The sequence below is a fragment of the Miniopterus natalensis genome, chromosome 8 (genome assembly GCF_054644295.1).
Source record: "Miniopterus natalensis isolate mMinNat1 chromosome 8, mMinNat1.hap1, whole genome shotgun sequence".
Classification (NCBI taxonomy): domain Eukaryota; kingdom Metazoa; phylum Chordata; class Mammalia; order Chiroptera; family Miniopteridae; genus Miniopterus; species Miniopterus natalensis.
This window is the reverse complement of record NC_142088.1, coordinates 25,794,038-25,812,748: the sequence shown is the minus strand read 5'-3', so window position 1 is coordinate 25,812,748 and position 18,711 is coordinate 25,794,038. Positions and strand designations below refer to the sequence as shown.

Sequence of the window (18,711 nt, the reverse complement as noted above, 5' to 3'; positions counted from 1 at the left end):
TATAGCTAATTATATCAGGGCTCAAAAATTACATCCCAAGTCTTCCCAGAGATCTTCTGTTTAGCTGGCACAGTGGTTTTTTAACATCTAAAATTGGAATTTCTTTATTGGGGTATGCATGCTCCAGTTTAGCACAGCTCCCCGCCCCCATCCCAACACTTTCTTTACACACTGCCTCTGCCTGCTGGACTCCCAAAGCTTCCCAATTGACAACTGGGATCTGTACTTTTCTTTCTAAGTATGCTCATGCCTTTGGCCAAAAGCAATAGTTTGGACCAAATAAACTGCAACCCAAAGACATGCTCTGAGACACACGTAATGCCATAAACTGTTATGTGGTTCGTAAAAACTAGGCATTGTAATAGGTTCCAGGATACAAAGATAAAGGAGTAAGAATCCCTGTTCTATTACAATTGAGTTGAAAAGACTGAAATGACAAAGGCACCCAATGAAATTGAGGAATATTGAAAAGAAGATGTTACCTGATAACAATATGTCTAGAGAAAAATTAAATTTTTTAGAAAGAAACATCCTTAGAATAGAGAAGAACCACCAACACTGGTTAGACTCATAACATGTGTCAGTCCCTAATCTAAGCATTTCCCATGAATTATGTTCAGAGCATGTAGGAACTGTGAGTATCCCCATTTTACAGATGGGGAAACAGAGACACAGAGATGAATTACCCAGCCCAAGGTGACAGTACCACTTGTACAGCTGGAACCCAGGCAGTCTGGCCACCAGAACTCGCCTTTTAGCCTATTCTATGCTGCATCCCAAGATCAACCTACCAATAAGCTAAATTGGCTTCTTGCAAATATTCTTTATGGACCAAAAATTTTCTTTTCTTTTTTAAATTGAATTTATTGGGGTGACATTGGTTAATAAAATTATCCAGGTTTCAAGTGCACAGCTCTATAATGCATCTTCTGTGTATCATATTGTGTGTTCACCACCCAGAGTCAAGTCTCCTTCCATCAACCTTTATCCCTTTACCCTCTTCTACCTCCCCCACCCCCCTTTCCCTCCTATAATCACTATACAGTCTGTGTTTTCTTTTTTTTTTTTTGCTTAATTCCTTCACCTTTTTCACACAGCCCCCCAACACCCCACCCTCTGACAGCTCTCTGTATCTATGAGCCTGTTTCTGTTTTGTTAGTTTATTTTGTTCATTAGATTCCACATATAAGTGAAATCATGTGGTATTTGTCTTTCTCTGATTGGCTTATTTCACTTAGCATAATTCTCTCCAGGTCCATCAGTGCTGTCACAAAAGGTAAGATTTCCTTCTTTTTTATGGCCCAGTAGTATTCCATGGTGTAAATGTACGACAGCTTTTTATCCACTCATCTACTGACGGCATTTGGGCTGCTTCCAAGTTTTGGCTATTGTAAATAGCGCTGCAATGAACATACACCATTTATTGGCTAGACTATCTTTGCCCATTGTATTTTCTTGCCTCCTTTGTCAAATATTAATTGATGATAAATGCATGGTTTATTTCTGGGCTCTCTATTCTGTTCCATTGATCTATTTACCTGTTTTTATGCCAGTACCATGCTGGGGGTTTGTTTGTTTGTTTGTTAATTGCATTTAGTGGGGTGACATTGGTTAATAAAATTATATAGGTTTTAAGTATATAATTCTGTAATACTTCAACTGTATACTGCATTGTGTGTTCACCACCCAAAGTCAAGTCTCCATGCTGTTTTGATTACAATGGCCCTGTAGTATAGTTTGACAACAGGTAGCATGATTCCTCCAACTTTAATTATCTTTTCAATTTAAGGTTCATTAAGCCAATTCTTTTCTGATGTTTTCTACCCTGAGAGAAATTACTTTTTCCAAGGATAAAAGCATAACAAGCATAAATGATAGGTCTGGTTTTCAAGCTTTTGGAAAGTAATAAATATGGCATTTAAGTTTATAAATCAGTCTCTTCCAACCTTAAATAGTGTGAACCGCGCCCTGGCTGGGTGGCTCAGTTGGTTGGAGCATCATCCCATGCACCAAAAGGTTGTGTTTTGAATCCGGGTTAGGACACATGCCAAGGCTGAGGTTCTATCCCCAGCCAGGGCTTGTACAGGAGGTAACCAATTGATGCCTCTGCCCCCCCCCCCCCCCCCACTTCTCTTTCTCTCTCTAAAAAGCAATTAAAAATATTTTTTCAGGTGAGGAAAAAAAAATAGTGTGAACCGATTCCCCAAATTCTAATCCTTCTTGCATTGAGCTGTGGAAAATCAAGTTTCTCTAGGTCATTTGTATGCATAATAAAGTTTGAAAAGCATTAGCTACAAGGTATAAATGTGATAAGAAATGCCTTCAAGCAGCACCCCACCAGAAAAAAGCAACTTTTTGAGCACAAAAACATTTATTTAACTAATCATTCACAATTTTATACACTCACTACTATGTTATCATATTTAACATCTGTAAGATGCACACAAAAATATACATTAAAATGTTTTTAAGAAATAGAAGTAGGTAATCTATTGCTTCCAATTAGTGATCTTGCACATTTCCTGGGATGCCTATGCTCCCCTTTTAGAAATCTACTGCCTTAGATCAAGGATCTTACTTAGGGCTGGAACATCCAACTCAGACTGGTATCTTCCAATCATCAAGGCCTACTCAAAATCCACACCAAGAATAATTTCTAGCCCAGCCGGCGTGGCTCAGCAGATCCAGGAGATAAGGGTTCGACTCTGGGTGAGGGCACATGCCCGGGTTGCAGACTCAACCCCTAGGAGGGGGCATGCAGGAGGCAGCCGATCAATGACTCTCTCATTGATGTTTCTGTCTCTCTCTACCTCTCCCTTCCTCTATCTGAAATCCATAAAGACATATTTTTAAAAATAATAATTTCTATAAGAACCATGTGATTTCCCTCAAATGTGAGATATACAACATAAAGCAACAAATGAACAAACAAGACAAACAAACAAAAGCTCATAGACACAGACAGCAGTCTGGTGGCTGCCAGAGGGAAGCGGGTTGAGGATAGTAAAGGGCAAAGGGGGTCAAACATGTGGTGACAGAAGATGATTGGACTTTGGATGGTGGGCACACAGTGCAATATGAAGATCATGAATCATAGAAGTGTACACTTGAAAAAAAAAAAAAAAGAAATGTACACTTGAAACATATATAATCTTATTAAACAATGTCACCCTATTAAATTTAACAAAAAAAGAATGATTTCTACACTAATGGAAGCACTGTGCTTTGCTACTTCGTGGTGAAGCCCGCCCAGAGAGATCTCAGAATAGAGGTCTTGGGAAATCTGTGTCCAGGTAACGTTTTATAAATAATTCAAACCTGTTCTTATATGTCCTAGTTTATGAACATCCTTATATTATCCCATAAGCATGAACCATGCTCAGTTGCTTCACTTCTCAGGGCTGGGCAAGTGGAAAAGACTGGAAAAATACCTGTTACCACATGACTGGCTCACGGTCAAAAGGAGAGTATCCTTGTCATTTAGTTTCATGCAAAACAGCCAGCTTTTTCCCTTTACAGGCTCTTCCTCCCTACAAGTCAAATTACCCCCGCAGCAGCATGCTGAGCACAGCAATCTCTTTCTTATCTAGTATCCTATTAAGCAGAACATGAATTTAGTTACCTGTCCCATGTAATTTAGAGATTCAAGATCTTTGCAATGATTCACCTTTGGAGTCCTGAGCTGCCAAGTTAGAAATCCAGCTACCCTGTAGGTGCCATCTGCGAGGAATCCCAGGCCATGGCCATGTGGAGAGGCTCTGTGTATGTGTTCAGGCCAACAGCCAGCATCAACCCCAGACACATGAGTGAAGACATCTCCAGGTGACTCCAGCCCCTCCAAGCTGACAAGTCTTTGCAGCTGAGCCCAAACATCATGGAACAGAGAAAAGTTATCCCACTCTGCCCGGTCTTAATTCCTAACCCACAAAATCCATGAGTATAACACAATGGCTGTTTTATGAGACTGCACTGTGGGGTGGTTTGTTACACAGCAATAGTAGCAGTCTCTGTGAGATTCCGAAGAGCTCTCTGAATTATTAGAGAAAGGCAACATTATGTTTAGTATTAAATGGCCTTATTTGTTTTCTAATTCAGGGCAATCATGTAGTCATTGATCTACGATATATAAGGCTACTCTCTAATAGGAGTATTTATTAAATCCCAGCACCATTTATTTTGTGTATCAGCAAACAGCCAATTACTATATTTGAAGGATAATGGTGGCTATGGTGACTTCACTATCCCCGGAGAAGTAGCTCTTAGTTCTGTCCCCTCTCTCAGAAATGAACTGTCTCCCCCTCCTCCTCTTCCTACATCTCTTCCCCATCTCTGCTGCTCAAGCCAGGAGCCCAGGGGTCATTCTTGGCACCTCCCTCTTCCTTGCTCCTCACATTTTTTTGTATATTTTTTTAAAATAATTTTTTAAATATGTTTTTATTGATTTCAGAGAGAGGAATGGAGAGAGAGAGAGAGAGAGAAACATCAGTGATGAGAGAGAAATACTGATCAACTACTTCTGCACGTCCCCTACTGGGGATCAAGTCCACAACCCAGGCACGTGCCCTGACTGGGAATCGAACCGTTACCTCTTGGTTCATGGGTTGACACTCAACCACTGGGCCACACCGGCCACTTGCCCCTCACATTTAATCCCTCATCAAACCCTGTGTGATCTACCTCCTGATCTACCTCTGTGATACACCTGGAAGCAATCCAAGTCTCTCCACCTCCAGCGGCTACAAGTGAGTGATGCCCCCTAGAGCTCCTGAGTGCACAGCAGCCCTGACCACAGCTATAGCCCAACTCCAAACTCATCATTTCCACCCCAGCTCCAGGTATGGTCTTCCTGCTGGTCTCACAGCTTCTATTCCTCCCCTCACAATCCTTCCTCACACAACACTCTTTAAAATATTCACCAGAACCTTTTGCATTCAGGTTGAACCTGAAACTCTTCCCTCAGCTGTGATGACCTGGCCCTTCCTTATCTCCCCTCCAACCTCCTTTTCTTCCCCTTTCTCTCTCTCACTCACTGTCCTCCAGTTCACTGGCCTTCTTTCAATTCCTGCAACTTGTCACTCCCTTCCCTCCAAGCCCCTCAGGCCCTTTGCTTGTGTCTACCTGGACTGCAACATGAACCCCATCTTTTATGGCCTCCCATTGCTCATGGCCAGTCTCAGCTTAAATGTTGCTACCAGCCCAGAGGGCTCTTTCCTGGCCACCTTTGTTCAGGATCACAGCAGTCTTCTCAGTTTACATGGACTATTGACTCACTTCCTTTCCCTGTTAACTGACTGTCTTTTCACTACACTATAAGCTTCCAAAGGCCAAGACCAGGCCTGTGTCTACCACTGCTGCATCCTCAGGGCCTAGCACGGTGCCTGGTATACAGCAGGTTCAATCAGCACCTGCTGAATGAGTATGTTAACTTGCACACTGTATATCAGTGCACCAGTTACAACACCCCTACCCCCACCTCCTTGGAATTTTCATTTCCTTCCAGCTTGACCACAGACTAGTAGTTCTCAAAGTGTGGTCCCCAACCAGCAGCATTAGCATAGCTTGGAAACATATTAGAAATACAGGTTATCAGGCCCCATCCTGCACCTCCCAACACAGAAACTGTGGGGGTGAGGCCCAGCAACCTGTACTGAGACAACCTCCAGGATTCTGATGCACACGCAAGTTCAAGAACTACTGCCACAGACCATTCCAGAGACTCTCATTCTAGAACAGTTATGTCCCAAAGTGTAAGTATATTCCACTGGTTTTGAGGGACAGTACTAGGTATTAGATTAAAATAAATTTTAAAAAGATAGGTATTCAAAGCTAAATGGCTTTGGAAAACACTGTGTTCAAAGAACTTGAACACACTTTCTTATGGCAGGAATTCTCAGAATCGTTAATACGTCAACATGCATTGTAAATCATGAAAACACAGGGAAATTGGCAGAACTATTTCCCAATTTAATTTAGCCACAAAACCTCTTTTTTCCTCTCCATTTGTTCTGGACTCTGAGAAACACACTTTGGAAAATGCCATAATGTATTGTTTCCCAGAGAAAATCTTTCTAATACCACCCCAATTCATTGTGTCTATGGTGACATTAACATCTCAGTTCCTGGCAGTAACTGCTTTAAGCTTTGCGCATCTTTATCTCTTTTGCTCTTTCCTATATTTGAAGATAAAAGCTTAATATTAACCTGCCTTCAGAATTTTTGAATGTCAGTAAAAAGAAGTGTGATCTTTGTTAAACCTAAAATGTTTATAAGGGCAAATATAAAAGGATAGAAAATGGCAGCAATTTCAAGTTGAATTAGAAAGCAGAATTTAGTGTCTTGTCCTTTACTGGGTAGGCAGCCAAGAGATCCCCTATTTAAATTGAGGCAGAAAAGTCCTCTAATGAGCATTAGAGAACCAGCTTCATGCCTGGGGCTCTGGGAGAGCCTTGGCTTTCTTCCCCAGGTGAAGGGGGGGAGGGGCAGGATTTTCTGATGATGGAATAAAAACTGCACAGGTGACTGAAAAATTATTGGTCCCAGCTGACAACCAGTAACCTTGAGAAGGCTGAGCCAGCTTGGAAATAGGAAGTTAAAATATTCATGCCAAACATCCAGTGTTTACTTAATCAGGGCTAATGATTAGCTTCTTAATGAAATTTCACAAGCTCAGTTGAACACAGAAAACATTTGCTTCTCTAAAAGCAAATAGGTCTGTTTGTACTATAATCAGACATCTGGAGCACAGGCGACCCCCCAACCCTCAGGAGCACAGAGGCGGTTCTGTTCAGGGACTTCCAGCCTCTCTATAAAGATGAGGGTTGTCAAGCGCAATGGGAGAGGGAGGGCAGTGACCAACAAGTTGGTCGTGAGCACATGCGTCGCATTCATTGGTTTTGAAACTGCAGAATCGAATGCCACGGGCCCTGGCATGCACTCTGGGCATTTGTGCTGAACACAGCCGCTCTCGCGGAGGGTGGCCGGAGGAGTCAATGCCGTCAGCGGTGCGTCCAGGGTGGCCTGCGAGGGCTTTGGGGGGCAGTCTAGCTGGAGCTGCTTCGGCATGGCAGGCAAACTGTTCTTACTTAGGTTATATGTAAAATTCAGTAAAACACGAGGCAGAGATGAACAGGCAGAGCACAGAGGGGTTTTGGGGCGGTGAAACTATTCTGTTTGATACTCTAATGGTGGATACGTGTCACTGTACATTTGCCCAACCATCCCCACCCCGCACCCCCCCGAGTGCTTCCTGCCGCTGCGGCTGAGGGTCCTGGCCACACCGTGTACAAGGACAGCATTTCTATTTCTATGGTAACACTGACCATTTCCTTTGATAGGCTGATTAAATATCTGTCCCAGCCACCGGGTTACATGTCCCGGAACCCAGGAACCCAGTCCTATTCAACTTACGGCCCCAGCCCCTGGCACAGTGCCAGGAACACGGTAGACGCTCAATAAACGTCTGCTGGTTTGATAGAAGTGACACAGCAATGATTATATAGTTAATTTAACTGCCACATGTGTTTTACATATGGTCTTTCAATATTCAAGTTTAATAAGGTTTGAGGAAATACACCAATTAAAGTTAGGAAATGAGTAACATGACCTGTTTTGAAATTGCTAAATAGCTAACTAAAGTCTGACCATATCTCTAGAAACAAGATATTCATTGTACAGCCCCGATGAATTCATATGAGCAAAATGCAAAACAGGGTCAGTCATGGGATCTTTCTAGAACAGTTTCACATTTAGCCAAGGGCTACTGAGTCATTATTCAAAATTATGGGGGGTAAAATGAATCTTGTCAAAAGCCAAGAACTCTGACTGTCATTTTAGGGCAACTCAATATATTTGTTGTCCAGTTTTCCTCCTTAAGAGAAAAATCATTAAAGATTTTGTAATAAGGATGAACTCTATATTGAAATATGATTGATCTCTGAGGGAATTCTATTTTCTTCCCGCCCCACCCCCAGCTTTACTGAGCTATAATTGACAAATAAAACTGTAAGGTGCTTAAAGTATACAACATGATTTGATATACATATATGCTGTGAGAAGATTCCCCCATGGAGTTAACACTTCTTTCACCTCACATATTTACCTTTTCATCTTGATTCCACATATAAATGACAGCATATGAAATCTGTCTTTCTCTGTCTTAGTGTAATAATCTCTAGGTCCATCCATATTGTTGCAAACAGGATTCCCTTCTTTCCATGGCCGGAGAGAATATTCCCTTGCATACACATACATTTTCTTTGCCCACTCATACACCCATGGACACCTAGTTTCTCACAGCTGGCCACTGTGAAAATGCTATCAGGAACATGGGGTGCTTCCATCTTTTGGAGTTAGTGTCTTTGCTTTCTTCAGATAAATACCCAGAAGTGGAATTGCTGAATCATATGGTAGTTCTTTTTTTTTTTTTTTTTTGAGGAAGCTCCATACTGTTTTCCATAGTGACTGCACCAATTTACATTCCCATGAACAGTGCACAAGGGTTCCCTTCTCTCCACATCCTTACCCACGCTTCCTGTCTCCTGTCTTTATGACAGCCATCCTAACAGGTGTGAGGTGACACCTCATTGTGGTTTTGATTTGCACTTCCCTGGTGATTAGGGATGTTAAGCATCTTTTCAGCCTGTTGGCCACCTGTATGTCTTCTTTGAGGGAATTCTATCTTCTAAGGTACCAAGAACTACATTACAATTCCTTGGAAAAAAGGATTTTATAAATAAATGTATTCACTGGTGTTGGGTAAAATTCACTCTCTAAAAATACCATTTACCACGTTTTTATATTTACAAAGAATGCAATCCTTATTGAGCATTCTGATTTGGTCCCCCTTCTAATTTATTTTTTCAAAGTGTACAATTTGATAAGTTTTTAAATTTTTTAATTCTGGAAAAATACACATACCATAAAATGTACCATCTTAACCACTTTTCTAACCCATTTCTAGGATTGGTACAATTGCTACCATAGGTCAGACCCAGAGAGTCCCTGAAAAAGAAGAGTGATATACCTGTGGTTAAAAGGCTCTGGCCAAGAACAGACCCACTGTGATAAACTCCTAGAAGATACATTGTAGGAATATGAAATATGTGAAGTAAATGTTCATGTATTCATACAAATAAATCTCGAATACATAATGTTGAGTGAGAAAAAGCCAGTTACAGAGGATAGAAACAGTTGACATACGTAATGTTCTTAAAGATACACAACACCATCTATTATTTCGGCACATATGTACACAACACATACATATAGATTTCAAGGTATAAATAAAATCAGAGTATTTAACGACAAGGGTGAGAGGGTATATGAAACATCTCTGAGGAGAGAGGCAGGGAGGGAGGTGATGGCTCAGGAAGCCTATAGAGGCTTCAGCTCTGTTCACTGGTTCCTGTTTTGTGCCAGCCCCACTGGAAATAGGGGTGATGCCGTGGGAACAAAGCCACATCCCAGCTTTCACACAACTGACATGCTAGTGGAGAGAGACACACAGAAGACAAACAAACACCCTGTATGTTAGCTGGTGAAAAGTGCTAGCCAGAAGAGGTTAGAGGCTGATGGAGGGGGCTATTATATATACAAGAAAATCAGGGAAGGTGTCCCAGATAAGGTGGTATTTATGCAAAGACATGAATGACACATGGACCATGTGTTTATATTGGGGAAAGCTCTACATCTATAAAATTTTATTTTAAGTAAATATGGCAAGGTGTTAACATTTGTTCCACCTCAGTGGTGGGTTCACAGTTGTTCTTTGTTTGAAAATATTCATAATAAAACAAAAAGATTTTTTAAAAAGAAAGCCCACTACCATCAATTCCTGAAAGATTAGGAGGAAGGGTATCAGACAGCTCCAGATTTCTTCCAAATGGAAAATCTTGAGCCTGTAACTGCAGATCCTATTTCCTTAGGGGTTCCTACATATTGGGGCTCCCTGAGAAATAGCCAGTAACGGACAATGCTGCCTAGCCATTGACTAAGAAAATGTATGAAGAATTGACCCAGTGATCCCACTCCTAGGAATGTATCCTAAGAATCCTGAAACATTCATCAGAAAGGATATATGCAGCCTGATGTTCATAGCAGCACAGTTTACAATAGCTCAGATCTGGAAACAGCCCAAGTGCCCATCAGTATGTGAGTGGATAAAAAGCTGTGGGGCATTTACACACATGGAATACTACGCAGCTGTAAAGAAGAAGGATCTCGTACCCTTTGGGACAGTATGGATGGACCTGGAGAATATTATGCTAAGGGAAATAAGCCAGGCAGCGAAAGACAAATATCACATGATCTCGCTTATACGTGAATCTAAGGAACTTAATAAACTGATGAACGGAACAGATTCAATGACATCGAAGCACAGATGAGACTGATGAATGTCAGAGGGATGGAGGAGGGCGGGTGGGTGGAGGGGGAGAGTAACCAAAGAATTTATGTGCATATATACACAACCCAAGGACATGGACAATGGTGGGGAGAGGGACAGGGGAGGGGGAAGGAATAGGGTGGAACGGGTCATTGGGGAGAAAAAGGGACAGCTGTAATATTTTAAACAATAATAAAATTTTTTTAAAAAATGTATGAAGAAGTACCTGGGGCATCAGCTGCAGTGCTACACTTCCAGCAAGTATTTAATAAACATTTGGTGAATGAATGAATGTACATGAGGTTGCCTCAGAGCAATAGTACATAAATACATTTTTTGTGCTCAGAGCATTTCCTATGTCACAAAAGTCTGTCACATACTATGTCAGAGACTGCCGGTCTTCCTTCTAAGAATAATGAGCTCATTTATGCACATTTACAGCCCCTCCTCCCAATATTTAATATCTAATATGAAAAAAAGGTCCATACATACCTTTTATCCTAAAACCGTTTACATTCTCAAGTTCTTAACAAAGTACATCTTTTTATGGCAACGTTTTTCTCTGTGCTGTCAAAAAGGCCCAACGATTGCAAAATAATACCAATGCCTTCACATTTGGAATATAGTTTCCATAGCTGCAAAACACTCGTCTCTACTATCTGGAGGGTGCAAACTGTATAGCTTTGCAAGGCTGCTCCTCCAACCTCCAAGGCCAGTGCTAGAGACATGAGGCCGCAAGCTGCTGAGCGCCTGCGGAGGGCACTCAGGAATGACGCTAACCAGCCTGCCTCCACGCACTCTAGCTGGCCGTGCAGCCGCACTGCTGCAGCCTGCTAAGTGCCATCTGCAGTCCGGGAATCATTATCTACAGGACACAGGTCATGGCCTCCAAACCACAGCCCCACATCCTGGGCAGTGGTCCAGCAAGGAGCAGGGGATGTGACACCATGCCCGGCACGTGCTGAGAGACCAGGCACCCGCCCTCACGATAAAAAGCACCCCTCGGAGAGCAATGAAGGGACCACCAACCTGCCCCGGGAGCCACTGAGGCAGAAGTGCTGCCAGCGCTTGAAGAACACAGGCCACTGATCGCTCTGGAAAACTGAGTCCCCGGCTTCAGGCGCACACTTTAGATTTCCAGATGCAAGTGGCCGGAGCAACCTTAACTGCTGAACACTTGCTGATCTCATCCACAGTTAGCAAAACGGTGGCCTGCGGGCCGACTTTGGCCCACAGATGTATTTTCTTTGGCCTGAACAATGTTGGACTTTTTTTTTTTTTTTTTTTTGGAACCAACATTTAACAATTTAGAGATTTCCTGTATTTTCTCTTTAAAACTTAAGTCTGGGCCACACCGTGCCTGCATTCCGGTGTGGCAACACTGAGTGAGAGTTCAGCAGGTCGTCACACCCACTGGCCACCTAGGTCCCCAAACTAACAAAACATCCCAGGTCTTTATTCCTGTCAAATTCTTTATTAAAAAAGAAAAAAAAGTAAAATATACACCAGTGAGTGAAAATACACAAGAAATCTGGAAGCTTCAAAGGCTGAGCTACACTGTTTGTATTTCTAATGTTCAGGGAATTTGACCTGGCAGAATGAAGCTGAGAAAAATTTAGAGAAGACATTACACTTATCACTTCAGGTTCTTTAGGTAAAGTCATACTGCACCCTTCTGGGTGGATTCAAAAATATATTCTATTTTTACTTGGTAGGAGGGATTGAGCAAAAAAGACGAAAAAGAGAGAGCGAGAACTCATGGACATGGACAACACTGTGGTGGTTGTAGGGGGAGGTGGAGGCAGAAGAAGGCATAGAGGGGATAAATGGTAAAGGAAAAAAATAAAATAAATATTCTATTTTTAAAGAAATAGTGCAAATTTCTAGTTATAAATAAGTTGTGAGGATATAATAATATACAGCATGGTGACTATAGTTGATAATACTGTATCGCATATTTGAACATTGCGAAGAGAGCAGATCTCTAAAGTTCTCATCACAAGAACATCCGTAACTATGCATGGTGATGAATGTTTACTACACTCACTGTGCTCATCATTCTGAGACACGTGCACACAAGAACAAATTACGAGTTTACTGTGGATAATTTATCTTGTTTTTTGAAAAGTCCCTTCATTATACAATGTTGATACAGTTTCTTCTTTCTCACTTGGATCAGAGGCTAGCACCTGAATTAATGGCCAGAGTCTAGAACTGCATCTTTAATGCCTGTTTCCCTCTTTTCTCCGCTATAAGTTCTTTGCCAACATAAGCTTAGCTGTTACCTCAAAATTTATTCTATTATATTCACATATCATCCCTTCCCATCCTGGAATTGGAGAAAGTAAGCAAAATATGCCAATATATTTGGGCCAAATCCTATTGTTAAATAATAAATATTAAGAGCTTGACAAAATAGATGGATTAAAATAATCAACTTGGGAACAACCCAAGTGTAAAAACCATTTTTGAGACTATTAGAACAAAATAAAGTTCAATATACACTGGGTATTAGATGATATTGAGGAATTATTGTTCATTTTATTTGGTATAATTATTGTTCATTTTATTTGGGTGGTGGGCATGTGTGTGTGTGTTCATATCTGGTAGTGATGCTTTAAAAAAGAAATGAACATCATGGGTTTGCTATCATATGAGACTTACAAATCTTGTAATTATAGTCTTTCACAGTTGTAACAGACTTTAAACATCACCTAGGCCAGGCATAGAAAAAACATTTCAATTTACAGGCCAAATCCAATTTAATAGTGATGTACTGAGAAGAAATTTTGGTCTTTACAAGTCAAAGGAAAAAAAGTCATGATCCATTAGCAACGTTGGCCAAGGGCACAAGTTAGGAGAGTAGGGCCATATGTACAACTATCAGTCACCTTGAGAACCCAGAGCCTAGTAGTCTTTCAGGGAGCTTATTACTTGTCAAGTCAACTCATTACTTCTTTAGACAACTCTGTCTATTAAGTTATTTTTTATATTTTGAGCTGAAATCTTATTTTCTATAGCTTACCACCACATGACAAAATGATTAAGTTTAGTTCCATTTTGACTTGACAGTGTTTGAACTATTTGGGAACATTCTCCTGTCCTTTCCAAGGCTAAAACATCAACCATTCCTCACACGGCCTGGTCCCCCCTCTGCCCCTCCCCCCATCCTCACCACTCGCCACTGACAGGCACCAATTTGTCTCTGCCCCTCTCCCACAGTAGCACAGTAAAACTGTTAATGTCATTTTGTCAAAGCATAATCCAAAAAATGCCTTTACTGAGTTCAAATTTTGGTTTTCAGAATCTCTGCATTCATTTTTAATTCAGATGTTCTATCTTGAGCTCAATTTGGTTAGTCTGTTGAAGCCTCCTAAAATCTTTCTAGTTATCAGCCACATCTGGGTCAACTTAAATGGATTTCTCCGAGCATACCACTGTCTTCCCACATTTCCAGGTTCTGGCATGCTACTGGCCAGAGAAACTATAAAAAAAGACTCAGAGTGCCCTTCCTGATCCTTCAGTGGCTTCTCAAATCCATCTACAGACTGCCAGTCTTACAAAGAGAACTTTCAATCCTACAACTGTGACCTGAGGGACACTAAGCCACACACTATGAGACAACTTGTTTTCTTTGGCAGAAACGAAAAATAGGTTACCACAAATTGGCTCAACATAAGTACCAAAGCAAGCTTTAGTCATTCACTCAACATGTGTTGCAAAGACTGGACTGGGAGACTGAGAAAATGAGAATAAATGACATAGTGGCCATGTCAACAAGCACACAGTGACTCAAAAGTAAAACATATAAATAATTCAAGTGACGTGACCAGTGTGATACAAAGAGCTATGGGGGTTGAGAGAAGAGTTGGGTTTCTTTGGCTGAGCTGGCAAGGTGGCAGAAAAGGAAGCAGAAAGGAAGTGAAATTAGGACAACCTAAGGAAGAAAGCAAGGGCAGGAGGGACTGGAACAGGGGAGAAGTGAGAACAGAATAAATACCAATGGGTTGAGCAATCTGATTTGGCTAAAGCATAGGGTTCGTGAATACTATTAGTGGGAAATCAAGTCTGGAGAAACACAAAGAGGCAAACCTGAATGAGACTGCTTTCTATATCTGATTCCATTAATCAAAGGGTGCTTACACCAAATAACATGCAACCCATCAAAAGACACAGAGAGGTGTAAAAGGAAAAGAAAGGCCCCCCAAATCAGAACCTAGGCCAGACAAGAAAAATTAAGTAAATAAACAGGGATAGAAAAAAGCAAAGGCTGAGAAGGAAAGAAGGTGATCATTGTGTTCCCACTCACAGGAGGATCCTCTACTATTAATTCCCCTTTCTTGACATTTAAATGTACTGGTTTGCAGCTTCTCTTCCCTCCTGAAAGGAATCTCCAGGCTGAGGTTTCTGATCCATATTTGTCTTCTCCCTGTCCCTTGGTTAACTACCACTTCCCCTAAACCACCTAATCCACACTCAGCAAAAGAGCCCACGCGACTGATCCCTAGAGAGTGTTGGCGAAAGAAAAGCTTGATGTTCAGAGGGCAGCTCAGCGTCTACACCATTCCTAATAACAGGGTGGGGGAGCAAATCATCTCCTTCAGACTCACCTGAGGGAGGGAGAAGGGGGTGTGAAGAGGGAGCCTAAGGAGGTGAGAGTGGCCATGTAAAGTAGAGCATAAGGAATATGGTCAGTACTGTTATAACGACTATGTCGGGGCCAGGTGGGTGCTTGAAGCATTGGGGCACCACTCTGTGAACTACAAGACTGTCTAACCACTGTGCTGTACACCTGAAACTAATACAGAACAACAATGAACGTAAACTGCAGTTGAAAAAAATTTTTTAATTAAAAAAAAAAAAAAGAGGTGTGAGTGGAGGAAAGGGGCTGTGAACCCTGGAGAGCCACACGGCCCACCCAAGGAACTCAGGCCCTCCCGTGTTTGTTCATCCCTTCATTCAGCCGCTCACTGGCTCATTCACTCCTCCCCCTCCCGGCCCCCTCCCGGCCCTGCTGCCGCACATCCAGTGGCTTACAAATAAAAGCAAAGTGCACAGAACTCTTAGGTCTCATTTACACACCATTTCATCGGTCCCTTGTGATTAACCCAGGCCCGTCCGCAGCACCCTGGACTTTCCCCGTCACAAATGCACAGCAGTGTGACTTCTTCATTGACTTCCCCGCCGCGGTGCAAGCTCCATGCGGAAAAGAGCTGCTTCCTCACGGCTGTACCCCGGGGACCCCTGGGCCTCATCTCAGTAAATAACCGTTCAATGAATGAAGAGTGCAGGGCACAGAAAAGTGCTCCGGCTCGAGTTCCCTAGCATTCTCGAAGACCCGAGGTGTTCACCGGCGTCCGTTTGCTCCAGTTCTTTGGGACACAGCCGCGCTAATCGTCAGCCTCGCTGGCGGGTAGGTGCTGCTAGCGCCCGAGTTCCGGTGGCGGTGATGGCAGTGGAAGTGATTGTGCCACTTCCAAGGTGACTCATAAAAACCCTCCCGGGCTTCGCTCCCATGCTTTCACTCCCGCTGGCTGGCTAGCCTGGAGACGAACCCCTCGGGTGACCTCAGAAGCCACATGTTGACACCTGGGATCCTGTGTGGAAAGGAACCACCCCTCTAATGTGTTCATAAGAGAACTAAACTTCTCTCATATTTACATTTAGGAGTCTATGTGTTACTGTAGTTAACCTATCTGACTAATCCAGTAGTAGAGTTTAGCGACAACGAAGATTAAGCTCTCCTAACCGCCATCAGCCAGCGACTGTCACTTTCCTAAGGAGAAACGGAGGCCATTCAGAGGCCAGCACAACCTTCCTTGGTATGTAAGACAACCAAAGTTCTGTTCGCTCGTGATCATCAGGAAGAGATAGGAACCTTGCCTTTGGCTTGCCTGGTCTTGGGCCACAGCCACAAAACATGCTGAGCAAATTCCAGTGATGTCAAAACACTGTTTGCCTTGACCCTCTCAGAAATACAGGTCACACCCCACAGATCTTAGACAAATGCCCAACTGCCTTCTCGAGTTGTCTGGCCCTGGCCTCATCTGTGCTTACTTTGCAAAAATGCCACAAAACACTGCCCCGTTGTTTCCAGGGGAGAGGTTTCCAAAAGCTTTTTCAAAAAGCCACAGCAACCTGCACAGCCACAGAACAATGGTCACACCCAATGTCCCGCCTTCTGAATGAAGCATTCAGCCGACCAGATAGGGATACAACCTCAGACAGAATTCATCTCCCCGTGGCAGAGCTTTCGTTACACTACAATGTGCTCGACTCTTTCTGCTGTTTCTACTTAACACTAGAGACTTCAAAGAGAAAGCCTCTCCCCAATGGACTGGAGCATGTAGGGAACTGAATTACATTAAGAGAATTAGCAGCACATACTGCATATAATTGCTTGTTCGACCCAGGTCTAGGAAGCTATTAAAAGGGTAAATTATTGACTAATTCTTTCTTCATCACAGGTCCATTTGTTTGGAGATGTTCCCAATACAGTGGTTCTTAATCTTTTAGGGGTCATAGACCCTTTGAATAATTTGGTGAAATGTTTTGACCCTTTCATGGAAAAATATAAATGTCCACAGGTGCACACATACATTACACATGATTTCAGGTACACATCAGATGCCTAGTTCATCCAAGATCCCAGGTTCATGGACACACAACAGCAGAGGTCAGCAACCTGTCCCTCGAAAGGGCCAGATAGTAAACATTTTTGGCTATTTGGGCCACATACAGTCTCCATCACAGTTACTCAACTCCTTGTTGCAGTGCAAAAGTTGACATGGCTGTGTTCTGACAAAGCTTTATTTATAGACACTGAAATTTGAGTTTCATATAATGTTCATGTCACTAAATATTATTATTCTTTTCCAATTTTTAGCCATTTAAAAAGTAAAAACCATCCTTAGTTGGTAGTCTGTACAGAAACAGGTGGCATACCATAATTGGTCAAGCCCTGCTATAGAGCATGGGTTCTAGATAAAAAATATTACACCTTTATTTTCACTGACTTCTAGTGGACATTTTCTATTTCCTTCCATTATGAATGTAGGCAGCCAACCTCAGGAGTGCCAGCAGTAACTTGGCCACCAGCAGCAATCACAGGTATGTTTGCACTACATTAGTTTCAAACAACGCAGAAGATTGATCACGCTCACTGCTATTTTTAAATTAAGGTCATTGTTAGATCTTCTGCTGTATCGTGCTATTTAAATGTGTTGCTAAAGAAGCACATCTATTATTATATCGCAAATTTTATTTTTAATGTTTTGATAACTGTATTTCAATATCTTTCCTTTCCAACCCTATACATTTTATCTTATGGGTTTAAAAACAGAATTCTGAGAAGCAGTCCTGAGCTGTCACCAGGTACCAGCGAGGTCCACAGCACAGAAAAGGTGAAGAGGCCCAAGCAGCTAAAACCACGGCATCACCTACCAGAGCGTTCACATCTTCGGTCTTGTGGATGAGCATCCGTATCTCCTCCGGGTCACCGCTGAAGATGGCTTGGACCAGTGGGGGCTGTAAACACAGGAGAATCTGAATTACAACTATAATTAAATACATTTCATTGCATTCAGAGACAGATGGCTAGAAAACAGGTTCCCCAAAAGTTGATTCAACAATGATCAGCTGGCAGACAAAGACTGTGGCTCAGACCCACCCCCGCTAGAAGTCTAGTGGGGGGCTATGTGCATAAAGAAACAACTGCAATACGACCTGAAGGCCATCGCAGACAGTCACATCTCACTTGGGGCTGTGAGTATAACATGAAAATCACCCACAGTTGAAATTGCCCTTGACAGGCCCTTAACTTCCCCATCACGGAAACGACCAAATCGGTGGTTTTGTGCCTGAGTCCCCCGTGGCCCTGCCACCTCTCACGGGGTGTCCTCACACCATTCCATGCCTAGGGGACATTAATGGCCATGTTGCTGGCCCCCTGAACACGTCTTTGTCAATGTTTGGAAAACCTTTGAAACCGTTGCTGGACACTTCCCATAGCTTCAGCCAACGAGCACTGAGTATTTTAAACACGATTACAACCCACCGCCTGTCCAAAGGATGTGGCATCGTGGTGCGTAAGGAGCAGGAAGGCAGGGCGTTACCGAGCGCTTCCCACTGGCCTCGCCTACATCACACAGGACGCAGCACATAGTAGGATCTATAAGTGTGATGGAGACACGGCTGAAAGGGAAGCCAGCTCTGCTCGGGTGGCAGGTGGGGTGTGGAGAACGTCCAGAAAAGCTTCAGGAAGGCCCCCTAATGAACACGAGCTTGCACACAGGGAGGGAAGGGCGTTCCAGGCCGAGGAATGAGGGCAC

At 42.7% G+C, this 18,711-nt stretch overlaps 1 protein-coding gene across 2 annotated transcripts in view; it reads right to left on the bottom strand.

The window, feature by feature from the left end:
* The window catches only part of ANKRD44 (ankyrin repeat domain 44), a 153,024-nt gene extending 135,056 nt beyond the window's left edge, over window positions 1-17,968 (bottom strand). For both annotated transcript variants that reach the window (XM_016219539.2, XM_016219604.2), the window contains exon 1: window positions 17,825-17,968. In XM_016219539.2, the coding sequence (XP_016075025.2) occupies window positions 17,825-17,953 (129 nt within the window). In that variant the 5' untranslated portion in view covers window positions 17,954-17,968. The remainder of the gene's footprint in view (window positions 1-17,824) is intronic.
* Between the last annotated feature and the right edge of the window lie 743 nt (window positions 17,969-18,711).